At 41.2% G+C, this 20,937-nt stretch overlaps 2 protein-coding genes across 15 annotated transcripts in view; one reads left to right on the top strand and one right to left on the bottom strand.

Moving 5' to 3' along the window:
* Positions 1–6,701: 6,701 nt before the first annotated feature.
* Positions 6,702–11,093, bottom strand: Gle1 (Gle1 RNA export mediator). Its single transcript, XM_011140300.3, has 8 exons — positions 10,553–11,093; positions 9,962–10,267; positions 9,137–9,586; positions 8,837–8,927; positions 8,437–8,739; positions 8,013–8,317; positions 7,519–7,897; positions 6,702–7,396 (listed from the first exon to the last, which is right to left on the bottom strand). The coding sequence occupies exons 1-8, from the start codon at positions 10,592–10,594 to the stop codon at positions 7,134–7,136; spliced, it is 2,139 nt and encodes a 712-aa protein (XP_011138602.1). The 5' UTR covers positions 10,595–11,093; the 3' UTR covers positions 6,702–7,133.
* A 2,365-nt stretch (positions 11,094–13,458) lies between these two features.
* Positions 13,459–20,937, top strand: part of Liprin-alpha (PTPRF interacting protein alpha) — a 25,403-nt gene continuing 17,924 nt past the window's right edge. For 13 of the 14 annotated variants that reach the window (XM_025304454.1, XM_025304446.1, XM_025304444.1 and 10 more), the window contains exons 1-5: positions 16,599–17,104; positions 18,894–18,995; positions 19,110–19,274; positions 20,572–20,646; positions 20,742–20,837. In XM_025304454.1, the coding sequence (XP_025160239.1) occupies positions 16,856–17,104; positions 18,894–18,995; positions 19,110–19,274; positions 20,572–20,646; positions 20,742–20,837 (687 nt within the window). In that variant the 5' untranslated portion in view covers positions 16,599–16,855. Of the gene's footprint in view, positions 13,673–16,598; positions 17,105–18,893; positions 18,996–19,109; positions 19,275–20,571; positions 20,647–20,741; positions 20,838–20,937 lie in introns of those variants that run through there. The other variant, XM_019841134.2, reaches the window with a different exon arrangement.

Here is a 20,937-nt window from a genome sequence, read left to right as displayed (position 1 = left end):
TCTTTCCATTATTCCTTATATCTTTCGTCAATTTTAACAAGCTCTTTTCTCGGTATGACATATTAGAATTGATTAGAAGAATATCTAGTAAATTTTATCAATTACCGGATCTTGAGAACATCATTTCAAATAATTTTATATGTTGCAAATAAGCATGATATTTTTAGTAACAATTAGAAAAGTTTATACGACGAAGCAAGAGATATCATTCGACGATATCTCAAAAGTCGACAGATATTCATCGAAGATTGATATTTCGCGAGGTGCAACGTCGGTATATGTTAGGAAAGTAAGGTTTGGAATTCGCAAACACCGTTCGTGCAAATACCGACGCCCCGACGCCGCTTAGAAGAAAGAAATTGCGAAGCAAAAAACCGACGGCGGATTTCGATGAGGAGGCGGAACTGGCCTGAATCTCTAAATGCGATCTCACGGATAGCACCGATGGAAATTCGCATTCTTGCGGTAGGTGAGTACGTCACGCATGCCGGACACATAGTGCGTCAACCGCGCGCTGAATGCATGCAGTTTCAACGTGAGCTGAGTGTCTGTCTCACACGTCACACGAATCAAATCTCCCATTATTTTAATTTTATTCTCCCGAGAGTTGATCATCATCATTATTTTAACGCACCGCGAATTGAGTCTTGACGCAACACGCCGATTTTCTTTTAACGCAATGTCTGAGAATTAACATTTTTTTTTATTTATTTTTTGGTCAGAGATTGATCAGAGATACATCTTCACGCGGCATTCCTCGACCCAATTATTATTCCTGAGCGAAACATCCGCATCGACAAAAGTGCAGCATCTCAAGTGGCTTTGTGCTCGCGATTAATGTTGCTAACGTTGCCGAGTATCGCTCATCGAGGTCTTAACTTACTAGAGCCAGGGCCGTTTGGAAGGAACAGAGTCTAGCAGAGTTTAGTAGGAACACTACTATAGGGACCGAAACATCTTGCAGATTGCAAATTGGAAAAGATCAATTTCACATCCGTTTGCCTTGCCCGTCTCAAGACGCAATTTATTTTGGTAGAATTTATTTAGATGCAAATCGCGCAAAATCTTATCTCATTATTGTATTAAAATGCAATTAATTTCAGGTTGCATCAAAGTGAGAGATTGAATTCGACAAGCGATGTGAAGTCTCCTCTCGTCGAATTCCGTCAACTCTCTCGTCATGATCTGAATTTTCAAGAAGATGTTCACGATTTTTGCAAAAGAATCGTGAAAAAATTAAAGATTAGAACCAAGAGCCGAGACCGCCCCGTCACCGTCGCCGTCGCCGTCACTTCGTCGTCGCTGAAGACTCTCCCGACGTTGAAACTTTCTTCCCGAGGCCGACCATGAGCGGAGCTCGTTCGCCAAGGTCATTGATTCCGCCGGCAGTTCCGGCTTGGTTTCTGGGCCAGGTTAACCGACGACGGGCCCGCGACGGCGACGTCCGGAATACCTTCGCTCGCCGTGACGTCGGCCCGGTCTGATACGGCAGGCCGGTAACAAGCCGGCAACGCAGTGACGCATTCAAATCCGTTCGGGCCCTCAGCCACGACTCAGTCGAGAGATACCACCACCTTCGATCGTCCCGTGCGTAGATCATAAAAAAATAATCGAATCAAATTGCACGAAGCGAACGAATGCTTGGAATCCGTCTATTTTGAACAACAAGTGCGTATACACACACGCACACGCACACGCACACGCGCACGCACACGCACACGCTCACGCACACGCACACGCACACGCTCACGCACACGCACACGCACACACACACGCACACGCACACACACACACACACACACACACACATATATCGTGTGTCCAAGATATTTATATCGCGCTCCATGATTCATCCGGCGGTATACAAAGGTAATTCTTTCGAACGACACGAGATCTAAAGTTACAGTGTACTCGACACTAATTTCAGTCCGGCACTGCTGATATCGTCGAGAGCCCGCTTGCGGATGTTCCGTTCCGTGCAGGATCTCGCATTCTCGCGAGTCGGCGAGTCATTCATTCACGCCCATTCACGTTCCCGTTCGGCGGCGGCGGCGGCGGCGGCGGCGGCGGTGCATTGGCACTGCGCGCGGCACTTGGCGCTCCACGCGGTGTTCAATCGCGGTCTCCTCTTGGTCCTCTTGGTAGAACATACCGGAAGAATGCGTGTTGACTTGAAAAAAAGAAGCAAGAAGAAACAAGAAAAAGGAAAGAAGAAACTGTCTCGGAGTAATCGAGTGACTCGTTCGTCACTCCGAGCACCGTGACCTCCGCGGACCGCGGACCGCGACTCTTCGACTCCCCTGGAGGTGGCTTGCGCGTCGCGCACGGGGGAGGACTCGTCTCTCTGGGATTTCGGTCTTCGCGATGACAGCATCCGACGTTCGCGGATGACATCATGACGGCGGTACGGCGGTGGCGCGGCGGCGACGACGATTGCGCGTCGACGACGATGACGTCGGCAATGATCGCGAATCGGCAGGAGGAGGAAGGAGCGAAACTCCGAAGCAACAGAGCCGAGTTGAGCCGAGCCGACAGGAGTCGCGGGACGGCGTTTCGTGGGACCAGTTTCTTTCAGTTCGCCGTGTCGTCAGCTTCTGTCATCGTCGAGTTCGGACATCGGCCAGTTCGCGATTCAAACGAGCGAACGAAACGAAGGACAAAACGCGCGCCGGTCGTCGACGCCGCACGGCGTATTGGCGTATGACAGTGACCTACTTGCCGGTTCGGATATTCGCATCGCGATTTCGCGATCACTGCCGCAACGGTAACCGCAATCGGTATCGGCGCATCGGCTGGCGTCGATTATCTATATAGAATAAATCGCGCTGAACTGCGCGGACTGTCGGACGGTCGGTCGACCACGCGCGATCTCGTTCCTCGGTATCACACACACACACACACACACACACACACACACACACACACACCGGCACGGTCACGAGTGACGAGATACCGCAATTAACGGTGAATCCTCGAGTCAGTCTCAAGCATATTCGGCATATTCGTTCGGGGAGTTATCTTGAAATAAAATTGACTTACGTCGCGGCAACGTGCAAGTAAATCGACAACTCGAAATCGAACGGCAACGTTCAGACGCTGCTCAATCAGCCAGCCGGCACAATCGGACAATCGGTACTCGATTGAGAGCGAGATCTCAAGTTGGAAAAGTCAGAGATTACTGAGAGAAATCCGCGGTCACGATTCCCAGAGCGCGAATGTAATCACGAATATAACTTTTTGTCAATTCAAATAAATCACGCGCAATGCGGCACGCGGCTCGTCTAATATCGTCTTCTCTCTCGTGTTAATCTCGTGTTAATCGCAATCGCGGGGGAATCGCGGAACCGCGGACGAATTCGATACGAGACAGGTAAGATAAGCATCTCGTAACTTAAGGTACCTAAGGCTCCTTTACGCGTACCTTTTCCCGTCACTATGTTCGCTACGTTCGTCCGACTCGAATCATCGCGTCACGTTATCTCAACGACATTATCACCGGCTGAGAATTAGATGGTAATGCCTAGCGCGCTAAATGCGGCGGCGGCGGCGGCGGCGGCGGCGGCGGCGGCGGCGGCGGCGCGCCACCGTCGTCTCACCGTCGATGATTCAAGGATAATTAATTCAGCACTAATGAGACACACTCAAATCACGGTGCGACATCGGTGCGTTTAGGCTAACTAGACAGAAATTGACGTCTCGCTCTATTTGACGAGAGAGATCCGTGGCAGTTCGTTCAACGCCAAGTGCAGCGAGTCTACTAACGTGCCGACGCCGACACGTCGACGTTTCGCAAGACAAACGCGTGGGTTTTTACTATCGCTGTTTGCTCAAAAACTCGCCTTGATCGGGCGAGAGATAACGCACGAGTGTTTGAAATACAATTCCTCCTTTCCTGGATCTTTTCCTCCGCCGAAAAATGCATCGCTCGGCGCGAATCGATGCGCGGAATATCGTCTGTACTCTGTATGTGTGTGTATATATGTAACACACACACACACACACGCACACACACACACACACACACACACACACACATATACACACATGTACATATAAACTGAGCTTTGTCGACATATGACTTTTACATCCACGGTTGCCTTTTGAATCTACCGGAAATCATTTCGCAACTAAAGATGCATCTTCTCTGTTCTCGAGTTTGTCGAGAGCCAAACTCGCGATACGTCGCGATAATAATCGTGCTGTTGTATTAAATATCTCGTCACGTAAAGACACCATGATAACGAGAGAGATTTGCTCAGCACGTACGCGCGCCGCGCCGCGGGCGAAGGAACTCCGTAGAAATTCAGGAAGGCGGTAATTTAGTCCGTCCGCTAACACTCCGTACTAGCCGCACTAGTGTGTCAGATTTGGCACGAGAAACACTTGTTCCGATATACGGTGTCCCATGACGCTTCGTTTTTCCCGTCGAGTCTAAGCGGATGTGCAACATTCTCGAGGTGAATCGCGCCGGGCCCTGGTCGCATAAACGGTACGTGTTGACCATTTCTTCAGCCTTCAGTCGTATCGTGTGTTCTTACCTAGAAACTCCTCGAATATCGAACGAACTCTGTACCTACCGACCACCGACCACCATGTAGCGTTTCTACATCGAGAGATTTTCCATCGGAGTGTTGTCCCGAACGATTGAAATCAGATTATGAAGTCGCATCGTTATCGCATCTTGCCATAACTAACGAAGGATCAGGACAAAGTCCGTTCTTCAAAGTCCCTCTCTTTCTCTCTTTCGCTCACTGTCTGGAGAACATGACTCGTGGACTCGAGTTCATCGACGGAAATACATCGCGCGAGTCAGAACGCCTTTCCGACGTTCACCTAAGTAACATGACTTTGACTATATAGGCTACCTCACGCACCTCTATACCTCCTGTGCGTACCTTTGACAATAAAGCCCGGTAAGAGAGGCTATATATATAATAGTTGAACGATCCAGACTCTTAAGTCCGTGTTTAAGAGGCGCATAATCGATTGCGCTCATGCGATTGCGACACGACGTTGAATTCGACCGACTGTCAAGTCGGTCTTTCCTTACGTTTCTGATTTTAACAATTTCCTTTCGACTTGTCATTGTGCGTATATTCACAGTTTTAGCAATTGCGCGCGATTCGTTGCTATAAAATAATCTTACTGGGAACGACGAATCCCTCCCTCTCTCTCTCTCTTTCTCTCTCTCTCTCTCTCTCTCTCTCTCTCTCTCTCGATGAGAAAAAAATGAGAAGTAATCGATCCATTCTCGTGATTTTTAGAATATCGGTGAGACGCGTCGCCGTCGCGACGTTGATGACCGCCGTCATCGCTACCTCCGCCTCCGCCTTCCGCCTTGAACCGTGACACTGCGATAAAACGTCGGCCGTTAATTGGCTCGGATACGCGCGGAGTCGCGCACGGATTTACGTAACACGTGAATTTGTGAGAAACGCGCGATAACACGAGTCAAATAACCGACAAACGAACGATAGCGCGGCGCACCGGCCGGCTGACGATTCATCTTCGTAATTTGTCGCTCGTGTGCGAAATATCCGCCTCCCTCCCCCTCTCTCTCTCTCTCTCTCTCTCTCTCTCTCACCTTTAGAGAAAGCAACATCGTGAGGTTGTTTTCCAAGTGAGTGCATTTATTACGGGAATTATCAGTCAGTCAGGATTGTCTGACAATTGGATTCGCGATAGAATTCCATTTTTCAGGAAACTTCACAAATTCTGTGACGATGAATTGCGAGATCGTTATTTCGGGGAAATTCTCGTTTTTCTTTTTTCCATTTTTCATCTTCACACGGTGTATGCTCCCTTCATTGTTTAATTTATTTTATAATTAAGCCATACAGTGAGATCAACAAATCTTCTTCGATGTTCGACTCGGAAAAAGAAATTTTCGGAATATCGTAATCTGACTTTACATATGCGATATTGATTTCATTCCATCATTTATTAATTTCCGCTTTTCGAGTGTTGCGTAAGTAACGAGAGAGCTAATGCGTTAAAATCATGATTTGTGTTTTTACTACAAATCTCAGTAGATCTTGAGGCTCTTCGGCGACGTACGCTCGCAGATAAGCATCTTTATTGCGCATTGGCGGAGGGATGAAGAGCCAGTTTTTTTTTTCTGAGTTAGCGTTTCGCAAATTTACTTCTCGTTCTTTACTCTTTTCCTCGCTCCTCTCTCTCTCTCTCTCTCTCTCTCTCTCTCTCTCAAGATCGATACCAGTTTGCTTAAATTCACGCATCGCATTCGTCACTCTCAATATATGAATTAGTAAACTAGAAATAGGACACCGTTTTTAAGATTGCTGATATTCGAAGACAAAACTTTGGCCGCACGGATTGTATAAGCTAAAAAGAAGCGGACAAGGTCCTCGGAAGGAATTGAGTAACTCAACATCGTCGTGGATTCTATAATGATCCTTCCAGCGAGCGATGCGTCCGGTCGAAGTCTTCATCGGCCGTGATTGCGACCGACGGTCGGTGGGACTTTCGTCCGTTTGCAGAACTCGCCCACCAACGATCAACATCTCAATTCGACATGACCACAACGCCTTCAATAATTTGGACAAAGGATCGTTTCTTATGGAAATATAGAATGAAATGAATCACACGGATTGTAGTAAAGAGAATCGATATTTTCTCCCATAATGATTTATAAATTTATCGTCGACTTATATATATATGTATATACACACAATCCAAGTTAAGAAAGAAAAAAAGAAAAATCATTTTTTTTCTCTTTCTTTGTCTCTCTCATTCCCTGATTTCACTTCCTTCCTCTGACGGACACGCTCGTTTCGATCATCTATATCTCGCAATACGTAAAATATATTATCAAAATCGTCTTGTAAATTGTACAATTCGCCGAAAGACTTATCCGCGTTAAACAGCGTTAAATAACAATGATATTCCCCTGAAACAGGTTTCGAGTTCTCGATTTCCCCTCTCTTTTCAATTCAATTCTGTCACGTCGCTAGAGCTCAATTGGTATTATCGATATTTTTAAGCAATCCTAAAGTACTTAACAAAATAATTCGAATCCTCTTATTACATTCCTACACAGCGACTTACCAGACTCGTTTAAATTCTACTTATGTTTAAGAGTCGTACACCAGATAATATTCCGTAGAACGAAATCACCAGAAATTAGGCGGAAGCATCCCGTCGGCTATACGTATAACGCTCTTGGCCAGAGCGTTGCTCAGGAACTCCTCCAAACGCATCAATGGTCCACCGCCGGCACCCGTTATGTTCTGCATACGGGGATAATACTGTTCCGTCAACAATATCAATAACTTGTGAAACTGATTCGGATAAGCAGTCCACAGCACGTTTCCGGCTACCTCAAGCATGTCTAGTATCAAAGTAGCGCATAGATCGCACGTATCGGCTCTTGGTTCTACAAATCACAGAAATAAATTCGCTGCGCACTAATCTTGGCGAAAAAAGTTGCGATATTGTGCATAAAGATTGCACTCAGGGAGAATAATAAACATAATATATCATCTATTTTCTTCCTACCGATATTCAAAACGGCTGCTAACCAACGCCAGGCGTATTGAAGACCATGGGGATGAGTCTTGGTGACGCCTTTCCTCTGACTAGTGACGGTAATCGATATGTACAATCTCATCAAACCTGACATTCGTTTCAAGTACTTGTCTTGCTTCTCGAAAGAACCGTCCTCGGAATATTTGCAGCCGAGGGACTTGTAGTAGTCCTCGTTTGATTGACCGTCTTGTTGCAACGGGAAAATTGGTACGGCGAAAGGGCACGCTTCGTGCAAATGCGCCAGTACCAACTCACCGAAGTCTTTATGCTCGTTCCAGAGAGCGACTACTATCGCTGCGATGGGAAAGGCCATTTCCGGTTTGCTGGATATTAGCGTTTCACCTTGACTCTGGAAATTTACATTCGAGTATATATGCAGGAGAGAAACTTCCAAAATCGCATAGTATAAAGGTTGGAAAGAAAAGAAAAGAAAAAGGGAAATTCTTTCATATAAAATAACACACGACTATCTTTTTCGCCAGATGATCCTTGCAGAAAGCTATTCCTTGCGGATGCTGCATCACATTGGGGGACGATCTCCCAGTTAGAAGACTCTGCAGCCTGTCATATTTATCTCTCAAGTGCTGCTCGTTAGTGCCGGCAATCGCGTTCACTGGGATATTAATCGCTTTCTGGCATTCGAAACGAAATTTTTTAGTATCTGACGAATGTAGAAAATCTTCGTAACTTTGTCTATAAACGGCCAAGAATTGTCGGCTTCTGTTGTAAATATCTAGTGATTCGTAATCAACATATTCATAAGGACTGCCTGCAAATGCGAAATATATGTAAGAAAATATATAAGAAACATGTATAAGAGAAATATATCGATTCATTTGTTCACTTAAAATTAATCGGGTATTATAACAACAATACAGCAACCAGTACCTTCTTTGCATTCTGCAGGATCGTTAGAGTTTTGTTCTGGTTTAGGATCAGATGTGGACGGTTCAAACAGTGCGTTAGTAGCGCTTGGTGAGACAGGTGCGGCTACAACTACTTCCTGATTTGCTTTCGCGTTAGTACTTTGATCCTTATCCTCCTTTTCTACAGTACCACTTTCAGCAGGCTGTTGAGGAGACACCACTTTGTCGACTGTTGTACTCTCAGCCTTTGTGACTGGATCTTGAATTTCATTATCAGTTTGCGCTTTACGGACCAGCTCTGCCTCGTATTGAGCATCTGCTTTTTCTACAACAAAAAGGAAAACACACACACACACACACACACATATATATACGAGTTGTACGAGACTGCAATTAACTTGGTTTGTGAAAAATTCACGAACCCATTTCCGTTCGAAATAAACTTAACATGTCCTCGATGTGATGAACCAAAGCTTCGATAGAATTCACATCTGTAGCTATCATGTCACCACACTATAAAAAATAGAAATATTCATATAATTATATGACAATTACAGAAAAAGAAATTTGCAAGGTCCTATAAACAAATTTCTACAAGTATAGGATCCAAAAAACAGACTTTGCACATTTGAAAAGATCTGTATCATTTTTCAATAAATTACGACACGATAGTCAGTATACTTGGTCAAAAAATATTTATTAACGCTTTCTTTGATAATTACTCTGATTTTTTCATCAATAGCCTCAATTTGTTGCCACAGTTCTTTGATTCTTGCACCGTGTGACGCGAGGAATATATTTAAAGCCTGCTTATCCTTGCAAGTCTTAGATAACGACACAATATCACAATATCTAGCTGTAAACTGGCTACGTTGGATCACTATGGCTCTCAACAACTCTTCTTTCTCCTTCATTCGCTTTCTATATTCCTCCATTTCACGCTCGAGCCCTTCCTTCTGCTCCTGAATTCGCTGTGCGTGCAACTGCTGTTCATGCCGTCTCTTCATCTCTTCCTCCTTGGCTATACGCTCTTGTTCAGCCAAAATATGTGCCAAGTTCTCCTCGTCTCTGCATTCGCGCTCATGTGCCATTAACATACGCAACTTTTCCATGTTTTCTTTAATGACGCGACTATTTTCGTTCATACACTGAATTCGGTGCTCCATTTTCTTCTGCAATATAGTAAAAGTATCAGGATACAAAAGCTCTATATATATATATATATATATATATACACACATCATATATATATATATACAATATACATACATATATATATATATATAATATATATATATATATATATATATATAAAAACATATGTTATTCACCTAGAATAGGAATATTTTAAATAATTTAATTAACTATTTTAAAACAGTACATACTGTACTATATTACTGTATTAAAACTACTGCATTAAAACAGCATATGCTAACAATATGTTCATTAACAAAAAAATATCTATATTATATGATGACACAAACTTATTTGTTTATATATATATATATATATATATATATAGCTGTTATACATAGTATTCAACTTACTCTGACTTCTTCCTTCCTTTGCAATTCACTCTCTTGAAGAATCTTTTTGACTGAGAACGATATACCATTCAAAGTTGATATTGTATGATACTTGGGACTGGTGTTTATCTTTTGTAAGTTTTTCATATTACAAGAATTTTGTTCATCTTGGATATTATCTAGTTTATCATTAGTAACATTTTTATTCACTATTGACTCAGGTCCAATTGTAACATTTTTTATTTCCGCCATCGATATACGCGCTGCTTTTTTCAGAGCTGATATCTTGAAGCATACAAAGTCCGATGTAATATCCTCCATGTTTTCCTGCAAAATAAAAGTGTTACGAGTCCTGAACATCAAAAGTACATATATATATTAAGTGCACCTAAATATATAGGAAATTTATGTATTCGTTATTTTCCTCAGGAATTTAACTTAAAATTGGCGAGATAATTCAACGTTAAATATTTTACTCAAAAATCAGGGAATGTGAGACTGAAAACTTGTTAGGAAGTTCTCAAGGAGTTTATCTCTATCTCTATCTTTCATCAATTATCTCCGAGTATCTCATATACTGTGATACAATGTTTCGTGTCCTCCTTGACTCACCTTTTCGTCTGTCGCATTTTTATTTTCGCGATGGAATGACATATTTACGAAATATTTACGAAAATACGTGTAGAATATGTGCGTTAACCTAATCTATCTCATCAGTGTGGACTACTTTAGTTCATCTCGTGCAACAAATTGTCGGCCGAGATTACTGTCATCTCTTGCGCTTGCTTGATCTATCGTTCGACCGCAATGCTTGATTCACTCATCGCTTATCACTCGTTAATCTTTATTATTTATTGGTATTCCATTTATCCTACACGCACTCATGAACATCACGCAGTGATGATGAAGTTGACCGTTATTTCGTTATTCTGAGTTGAAGGTGGTTGAAGGTATCTCATTTCGATGGTATTAAAAGCCACCTTTCCAAAACCACCTAGACCTATATTATAGACCAAGTTTTCGCTTTTCGTCTTGAGATAGGGATAGGCAATGTTGAAGAAAATAATTAGTTTTCACAAAACTGATTAAAAAATGTATGAACTTTTTAGCAATCGATAAGATGTTGAAGTAATCTACAATAATAATCAATTGATCTGACCATCTTGGAACTTTAACTATCTACTAAAGCCAGCGGCACACGGTGCTTGTTTTCGTGCTGGATTGCTTGCTGGATGAAAATACTGCGTTGTGATTGGTACATTTCCGATGGAAGATGGATGGAAATGCACCAATCAGAACGCAGTATTTTCATCCAGCAAACAATCTAGCACGAAAACAAGCACCGTGTGCCGCTGGCTTTAGGCCCAATTCCACAACTTGCTTTAAACTCCGTTTAAACGGAGTGGGCCTTAAGCTTTAAGCTATAAGAAATTAACCAACGGCAGTCGATTATTTTCCTCACATTCAACTGTGATTGGTTAATTTCTTATAGCTTAAAGTTTAAATCACCTATTGTAGACCAGGGCTAATGGAAAAGGCCTCTTTAAAAATTCATATAAAAGAATTAAGCCACCAATAGTCATACGTTCAACAGAAAGAGCTGCTTGTTAAGTGGTCTGTGTTCTTTGTAGCTGTACTGTTGAACTGGTGCAACAAGTTTAAGTGAGACAAATATAGGTTTTCTCACTCCAGCTTATTGCATCAGTTCAGCAGTGCAGCTACAAAGAACAGACCAAAGGTTGGGCTCCGATTCCAATTCACTGCCAGTACTGAACTGAAAATCTATAGTATACGTGACACAAGTCATGTATTTTCAGTACTGGCAGTGAATATCGGAACGCAACCGAAGCGCTTAGTTATTATCGTTTCTGATTGATCCGTTTTCCTGGATCCATCAAAGATCTGGGGCTGTGTTCCGTACTCGCGTACCAATAATTGTCGGCGTCGTTAGCGTCGTATTCTCAGGGTTGTTAAACTTCCATGTAAAATTTCTGACCAGTGTTTTAACGCCATCTAAAAGATGACCCCCAATAATATATGAACTACGTAGCAAAGTAACTTACCGATCGATAAAGATGAGCTCTTAATCGTTTTAGTATATTTAATTTTATATTTAAATTTTAATCAATTTATTGGATTTGGAACAAAATGAATAACTAAAAAGCAATTTAAAAGAAATAAACAATTTAAAACAATGTATACTCATTCTTTATTTTATTTTTTTTCACTGTTTTTTTTTTTGCATATTTTGTTGATATTCGCATTGCTGCTTTATACATATAATATATATATATATATATATAATAATTATCGCTATCTGTTGTTATCTTTTTACATAAAATGTTGTTGATATGTGTACACCAAACATCTATACTTGTATTATGTATAAACAATACAGGAACCGCAACATTTAATAAGACACATTTATGCAAACATGGACTATAGTCTTTTGGACGAAAATGTTTATGGCACACTTTATTTTTTTGTATCTCATTGCTTGGATAATTTTCTAAATGTTTCAATTTCAAACTTTGTATCCATTTTGGGCATCTTTCAGGATCTTTGGGAAATCGATGTGAAGGCACTTCTTTCCCAGACTTGCATCCAGGAACACAACATGTCCTTCCCATATCTATGCTCAAATATCTTAGAGGGACGTTCTTTTAAAATCTATGACGCAACGTACGCTGAAAACATTTTCGATGCTACAAATAAAAAGTAACGTAATAAATACTTATGTCTAAATAACAAGCGTGTTAATATGTCTTTACCTTCACCGTATATATGGTAGTTTGGAGCGAGTGACGATGACCACACAAAAAAAAATTCCTTTAATTACAAGAAGTGTTAAACAACGTTCAAATATTTATTGTAGAAATATAGTTGGCTGCGTTCAGCGAACATAAGTAACATATACACGCACCAGTCTTATAACAGACGCCATATTGAATTTTTGGCAGCGTAGTTCACATTTCCTGGGGGCTATCTTTTAGATGGCGTTAAAACACTGGTCAGAATTTTCCCATAAGAGTTTATCAAGCCTGAGTATTCTTTTTCAAGACTAATTTGCAAGACGGGAGAAGGATACGGCAATCGATTTCGATTGTGTAGTATTCTTAAGCCAGCGGCACACGGTGCTTGTTTTCGTGCTGGATTGCTTGCTGGATGAAAATACTGCGTTGTGATTGGTACATTTCCGATGGAAGATGGATGGAAATGCACCAATCAGAACGCAGTATTTTCATCCAGCAAGCAATCCAGCACAAAAACAAGCATCGTGTGCCGCTGGCTTTATTCCTGGTTGCGAATTATGGCTAGTTTCCAGCGAGGAACACGGCGTCTCATACAGCTATTTTATTGGTTAAATATTATCTCTGAGAGGATAACTTAGATAGCATGTAGCCAATAGAATGTTTGTGTAACGCTACGTCTCCTCGCTGGGAAACGGTGGTCTAAGCATATCATGACAGATATCATGACAGAGTTCGGGCGGAGTCGGGCGCGCCTTCGGCGACAGTGAGTGACGTCACGGCGCAAGATGGCTGCCGGTGTCGGAAATGGTGTAGCGTAGACGAGGCTGGGCGGTAGGAACGAACCCTGATAGTAGGTGTGTCGGTATTTCGGCGTCGCGCGCGATATAACACGCTATCGGGACGATGCCGTGTTGTGTTGTAGCCGCTGGCTGAGCTCGGAATTTCGGCGCCGCTCAGCGCAATACTCGTCGAACGAATCGTACGTACGATTTGGCACCGTGTCTTCTCCGGTACCTTCCTCCCTTTTCTCTTTCACGCACACATACACACACACAAGCGCGCGCGCATCACACATATATACACACACGCAATATACCTACACACACATATACCACACCACACACACCCACCCACCCACCCACACACACACACACACACACACACACACACACACACACCCACACACAAAACACACACACACACACATTAACAGACACACTGACATATTCTCCCTCTTCTCTCTCTCTCTCTCTCTCTCTCTTCCTCGTTGCTGTTAATGATAAGAAAACGTCGCGAGATTCTTATGGTCCTCGGCAAAGGAGCACCATTTCTGTTAAGATGTAAATCTTTGTTACGTGTACTTTCGCAAGAGAGATACAGTTTTACTACATCCAGCAATTTTCCGAAGATAGGAGTGTAGATTGACAAGCGTAAGAGAAACGAACTGAATAGTGTCAAGTGAGATTTGTGTGAGGACGAGAATAAGGTGGTTGTTTCGGGCGTCGCGCTGTTAACCGGCTTTCTTTCAAGTCAAGTCAAGGTAAGATGCCTCGCGGCATGACAGACTTTGGGTGGACACTTGAAAACCCGATCAAAAGTCGCAACACTGAGCGAGGAATGAGAACGAACGGCGAGATGCCCGGGGTGGGAGATCGTTACCGCCGTCACCGTCACGACCGTCTCTCCCTCTCGCTATGAGTGCTTCGCGGAACCGCGCTCGACACCACTGTTATACTATTATACAATTATTATTGTTAATTGTAGTTTTACCACAATATTATAATCACTACATTCACGACTAAATCATCATCATTAACAAAGTGAGTATCACTGTATTACCAATATTATCTCTGTGCTATTATAGACAGTGCAGTGACTACTATTACCACTACTACATGACTACCACTGTTACTACACACAACCACCACTGTTAATATTGCTGCCACTACTAATGCTACACTACTGCACAGTAAGGAATGTTGTGTCGAATTTAATATATTTCACATGTGTGAAATCAATCCACTTAAGTTTTTCTGCTAATTTAACGGATTCGAGATAAGTAAGATGAAAAAGTAATACAAACATTTGTGTCAGGAATCAAGACGAAGATGTTAATACTTAGAATTAATTTTATGTAAAATTTACATATCTATAACGTCAGTTCTAACACAAAAAACGTTATTTATAGAGTGAGAAAAATGTTATATCTTTACTCTTTTGTTATATTGTTCTCGGTTATTGTTGTCAAGTGTTTTAACCAAGGTTTAATGTGCCGCTTAATTCAATGAATAGCGTAGCTGTAAAATTTGCTTGTCACAGATGAGATTGTCAACTCGTGCTCTTGAGAAAGAGAGGGAAGAGGGAGAGAGATAGATAGATAGATAGATAGATAGATAGAGAGAGAGAGAGAGAGAGAGAGAGAGAGAGAGAGAGAGAGAGAGAGAGAGAGAGAGAGAGAGACAGAGAGAGAGAGAGAGAGAGAGAGAGAGAGAGAGAGAGAGAGAGAGAGAGAGAGAGAGAGAGAGAGAGAGAGAGAGAGAGAGAGAGAGAGAGAGAGAGTTGCCTCTACTTTATCTGCTATACCACTTCTGTTTTGACTATAGTACACATTGCATTGTTCATACTGCAATACGACAAGAATATATTTTTTCAGTAAAATTCACATTTGCTGTATGTTAATCTATGCTAGAGCGTAAAATATGCAGTTTTAACATTTACAAGTGTTATTCCAACAGATACATATGTGGAATGTCAATTTAACAAGGAAAAAAGGGAGAAAATAATATGCTTTGACATAAGTAAACAAAGTTTTTTACCGTGTACACAGCAGCGACATCACGAGTACCGTTACTAACATACTGTACCACAATTAGTGTCTACATAAAAGCAATCGGGTCAGTTTCTTTAAAAGATATTTTTATGTATAAAAATAAGAAAAATAACAAGCGTCAACAAGTGAGAAAATATCATCTATTTCGTGAAAGAGAACACCATCAGGTGCAGGGATTAGGGAGAGGCGGAGTGAGAGCGGGAGCGGCGGGAGGAGGGGAGAGAGAGAGAGAGAGAGGGAGGGGGGAAGGGAGGGGGGAGGGAGTTACGAAAGGTGGCGAGAGGGAGGTTGATGACTGAATTTGCGATGCGGCGTGTGAGTACATGGTGCGAGTGTAGGGTGTTTTAAAAAGTCGATGGTAGTCGCAGGAAATTGATCCGATATATTGGACACTATGTCTGTTGGATTGCAAGTTTGATAATATTCCGACAGCGAGAGGGAAGATTGAAGAGTATAATATCCGTCAAAATTGTTTCCTGGCGTGTACACATGGCGTGTCAAAGGGATCACACTGTTATTCGGATACGATGCGAGGTGTAGGACGATGCAGCGGAGACATTTAGCCAGAAATTACATGTCGTTACATGTCGCGTAAGATATGCTACACGTGAGAACACGTGCTTTCGAGAACCGGAACATCCCACTGAGTAGATTATAACGAAAGAATATAATAAGCTCACGTTCGTAAGGACGGACATTCGAAGATTATTTTCTCATAGTGGTCATCGAATGATGACTTGTGCAATGATTAAGATTTTGATTGCCTTTATTAACCATCAACACCTTAAACAGTGTTAAAATCCGTCGAAATCGGTTGGGAGAAATTCGTTCCGCCGGCGGGATCCGCGTGTTCATGTTGCAGTCGAAGAAGATGCACGAACGTGAGGGCGCAAGATGATTGCAGTGACTTGCACACATTGAGAAGTTGTGAACGCGTTGTTCGCAAGACAAACAAGAAGAGTATTCGCAAGCGAAAGAGAAAGAGGAAGAGAAAGAGAAAGAGAAAGAGAAAGGACAAGGATTTTATACTTATAACAAATTGGGTTTAGGCAAGAGTCAGACAGATCTGTCGTAGGTCGTAGGTGTCTCGTCGTCGTCGTCGTCGTCGTCGTCGTCGTCGTTTGCGGTGTGTGTACATACGTGTGTGACATGTTGCGTGGTATGTGCTGCGCGTGTGCTGTTCGCCGGACCTTTAAAACGGTGCACAAGCTTTACCGTTCGTGTGTGAATAACGATTAATAACGACAACAGCACAAACAAAAATAATAATAATATCAATCAAAATCTATTCGCGGGTTAGGTCTAACGTCGACGATTGCTATAACGTGCAAAATGTGGAATATGATGTGTGACGTAATGCCGACGATCGCGGAGGACAGTATGAGCCAGCGAAGCTCGCAATTCTCCGGCGAGGACGGCAACTTTGAGCAACTAATGGTGTCTATGCTGGACGAGAGGGATAAGTTGATGGAGTCGATGCGCGAGGGTCAAGAGCGGCTGCAGGAGATGGAAGCACGATTAGCGGAGGTCGAGAAGGAACGGGACGCTCTTAATCGTCAACTTAACGCAAACATTCCCCAGGTATAGTGACCTCATTTGTATTGTATCTTTTTTTACAACGATCCTCATTAAAGCGAGGAGGGAAGAAATTGCACTCTGAAATAATTACATCGAGTGTACATCGAGTGTACCAAGGACATACATTCTTTTTTCTCTTCATCGTTGAATCGTTGAATCAACAGTTTGATCGACAGCCATGATCACGATATGAGTTACGATTGTCCGTCAAGACAATCGACAGAGTAATGATGGTTCCGTAGTGGAATTTGAAATGAATTCGTAAAATTATCCGTTGAGAGACTTTTCTCAGTAGCTGTGTGTATAGTGTCGATTCGTGGACTCGTGGTTGTTAAAACATTTGCGTAGCTGTTGTGGCAATCGCCACAAGTGACTTAATTTCTATTTTATAAATTTCTATTTTGTTTATAAAATTATATATTTTGCGCGGACATCTTTTCTTTTCAGTGTTCCACTTTGAGTCAGATCTATACATATTACTAAAAACAAAATTCGTCGTGCATTAAAGCGCTAGAACCTCGCGTCGGGGATCGTTAGATAATGGAAATAGATTTCTTCTAGTGCTATAATAGCAACAAGATTACTGAAACTTCTGCTCCGCGTTGTAACATCGCTACAATATTTTAATGCTTGACACTTGTACGCGATATTTGTATGCATGCGCATGCATTGTTATAACATAAAAGCGAAAGCTTCTTTCGGTAATTTACGAAATATTTATTGTATTATCATTAACAAGCGCAATTTTTATCAATTGCCTATCATATCATCTCCTACAACGCAATATATTGCTAAAAGTTTGCGGTAATATATTACAATGTTGCAATCGTGCAAACGTTGCAGGAACATTTTAGGAATATTGTTATCTTAATGTTTAGGAATATTGTTATCTTAATATTCTGCGCACGAATATCGCTGCAATTATGCTGCAGTTATACTGAAATTATATACGTATATTTCCAATGTTTCAGAAATATTGCAAACATATTTTTTTAATAATAGTATTCTGCACGTTGGTTGTACTAATAACACACACTCAATCACAATGTTAATTATAAGTATAATTAGATGAGACGTAACGTACGATTTCTCCCCCCGCTCCCTTTTTTTTTCTTCTTTTTACGGGATGTCTTCTCCCCTAAAAGTGCGTGTAGAGACTATAGAAAGCAACACGTGTCTCCTATTTTGATTTTAATTTTTTGTCTACGAGAGATATTACAATTTCATCAAAATCGGAGTTCGGACACTTTCGTGCGGTGTCCTGTTGGTATACGAGAGTATTTAGTTTGTTTCATTGTTACTGTTCATGAATATCGGTCAGACTTTCCTCGAGGTAGAATTTTGTAATACTCCTCGAGGCAAAATTTTACAATACTTCGTGGTTTAAAATTGCTTTCTTATTTAGTATTACCGTTTTATGTTAACGTAAAAAAAGCGTGCGCCTCGTCTTTTGTGTGAAAGTTGAACTCCAACGTATCGTTTTATTTTTCATCTTGAATGGATTGACCTTTCCCGAAACAAACTGAACTGCGAAATAAAACTCTCTTGTATGTACTATTTATTTTTCTGCATAAAATTACTCTTTATATTTATTACTCAGATTGTACTTGATGATTTTGGCTGTACTACATCGAATTAGACAGAAAATTAAATGGAAGATACAAATTGTAGAAATTATAATCCACAGATATATTCGCGTATTTGAAATGTTTAGTGGAATTTCCGATTCTCATTTTAAGCATCGTGTTTTTTCCGTATATATCTTAATGTGCGCGATTTCATATTTGTGCAGGAATTTTCACAATTGACGAAAGAATTGGCGGCAGCGCGAGAAAGCATCTTGGAGAGAGAAGAAGAGATTTCAGAGCTAAAAGCTGAAAGAAACAATACACGTGTGCGTAATTGAACATTACACATGTCTAACATTTTAACCCTTATTATGTTCTCGTAATCGGCGTCACTTTATGTGAATTAATCTAACGTTCGGCTCGTTGATTGATGTTCGCAGCTTTTGCTGGAACATTTGGAATGTTTGGTATCACGACACGAGCGGTCACTCCGAATGACGGTGGTGAAACGTCAAGCCGCTGCACAGTCTGGCGTGTCATCCGAGGTAGAAGTACTCAAAGCTCTAAAAAGCCTCTTCGAACATCACAAGGCTTTGGACGAGAAGGTATATTTCTGTCGTTTATTTAATTTACCGCGCATCGCAATGCCACTTCTTCGCGAAAGGAACTAATTATACTGAAGAGAGGATAATTGAACTTCTTATGAACATCTTATGAACATAATAATCAACCTACCAAGTTCGAGTTTTGGAAGATTTTACAGCTTTATCACTGAAACAAGGGGATGAAAATTGGAGTTGGAAAATTGTCGACAGAACACTGTTCTTTTCTCATTAGCTTTACTTGATATTGGTTGAAAACTTAGTTGACTGGTATGAATATAACAAAATTACATATTAGTAGAGATGTACGAACTATTCGAATTCGAATCGAATCGAATCTAACGTAATTCGATTCGATTCGAATCCGGATAATTGAATGGGAATCAAGTACATTATCGTTCGCGTGTATCAGCTACAAAACGGGCCATCTGGGCCTATGTATGTTTGAGCCTTTAACTTGTAATTAACTTAACTTATAATTAATAACTTAATTAAGAATTACTTTAATTATCTAAACATATATTTTACTTTAAAATGATATTACAATATCAATATTCCCTTTCCCTTATTAAAATCTTCCATCGTTATTTGCATGTTTAATAGTCATGTTAAATTTTTTAATGATTTGATTCGATTTCATTCGATTCGACTCGAATTCGAGTGAAATTTCATAGATTCGATTCGACTCGAATTCGAATTTAAAAAATGAGATTCGATTCGATATAGAAATTCTTGATTCGCACATCTCTACATGTTAGTGACTCTTACACAATAAAAGTACATATGTGATTTCCATACAGAGTATCGAACGATAAATGTTACAACGTTCGTATGTATGCAGATTAGGTCAAGGTTCTCTATTGCATTCATTTTGCAAACGGCCATGTATATTTTTTATTTATAAATTGAAGAAGATTGAAGGTAGCTAATAATCTATCGTTTGCTATTATATTTAGTGACGTTGCCGCGGTAACTCCTCGTTTCCAATTTTGCTTGGAATTGCTCTAGAAATATTAAGCCCACGACATCTCTGTTAAGGAAAAGTCAATTCCTATTGCTCAACAAATTTGTAAATACTAAGATTACACGTACTACTTAGGAATTATCACGTTGATGTGAGCGTTATTCCGTTATTCTTGTTTGAATTCCACATCCAGTGGGATAATATTCACTGGATGGAATGACGTTCGCGTCGACGCGGTCGCAAGATGAAACATGGCTTATACAGTTCGTTCGTTAGATGTCTGGGGTATCTTACACAATTAGCAATTGGTAGGTTAATGTTACTGATGAACCTTAGGTGCGCGAGCGTTTGCGCGTGGCCCTCGAAAGAAATACAAGTCTCGAGGAGGAATTGGTCCATATCAAAGAAGAAGTGAGTTTTGTGTTTTAATAAATATATAAATCCGAATACCACTATTCATTATTAAAATGTTATCTTGTTGACCGAACGTGCAAATGCGGTTACAGCTCCAGCAGTATAAAGTAAGCGGGCACTCGCCAAAAACTATAGAAGACAGACCGAAAGAGAATGGACAAGCGGACGAAGGTCAGCAACAGAATAAGGTATCAACGAATTATCAGTATTATTCAATTAATTCAATCATTTGTGCATAAAAACTCACAGATATTCATGTACACACGTACCGCTTTCCATATATGTATA

Source organism: Harpegnathos saltator, unplaced genomic scaffold (genome assembly GCF_003227715.2).
Source record: "Harpegnathos saltator strain DR-91 unplaced genomic scaffold, Hsal_v8.6 scaffold61, whole genome shotgun sequence".
Taxonomy (NCBI): domain Eukaryota; kingdom Metazoa; phylum Arthropoda; class Insecta; order Hymenoptera; family Formicidae; genus Harpegnathos; species Harpegnathos saltator.
The sequence above is the reverse complement of the archived record's forward strand: the minus strand, read 5'-3'. Positions and strand labels throughout refer to the sequence as shown.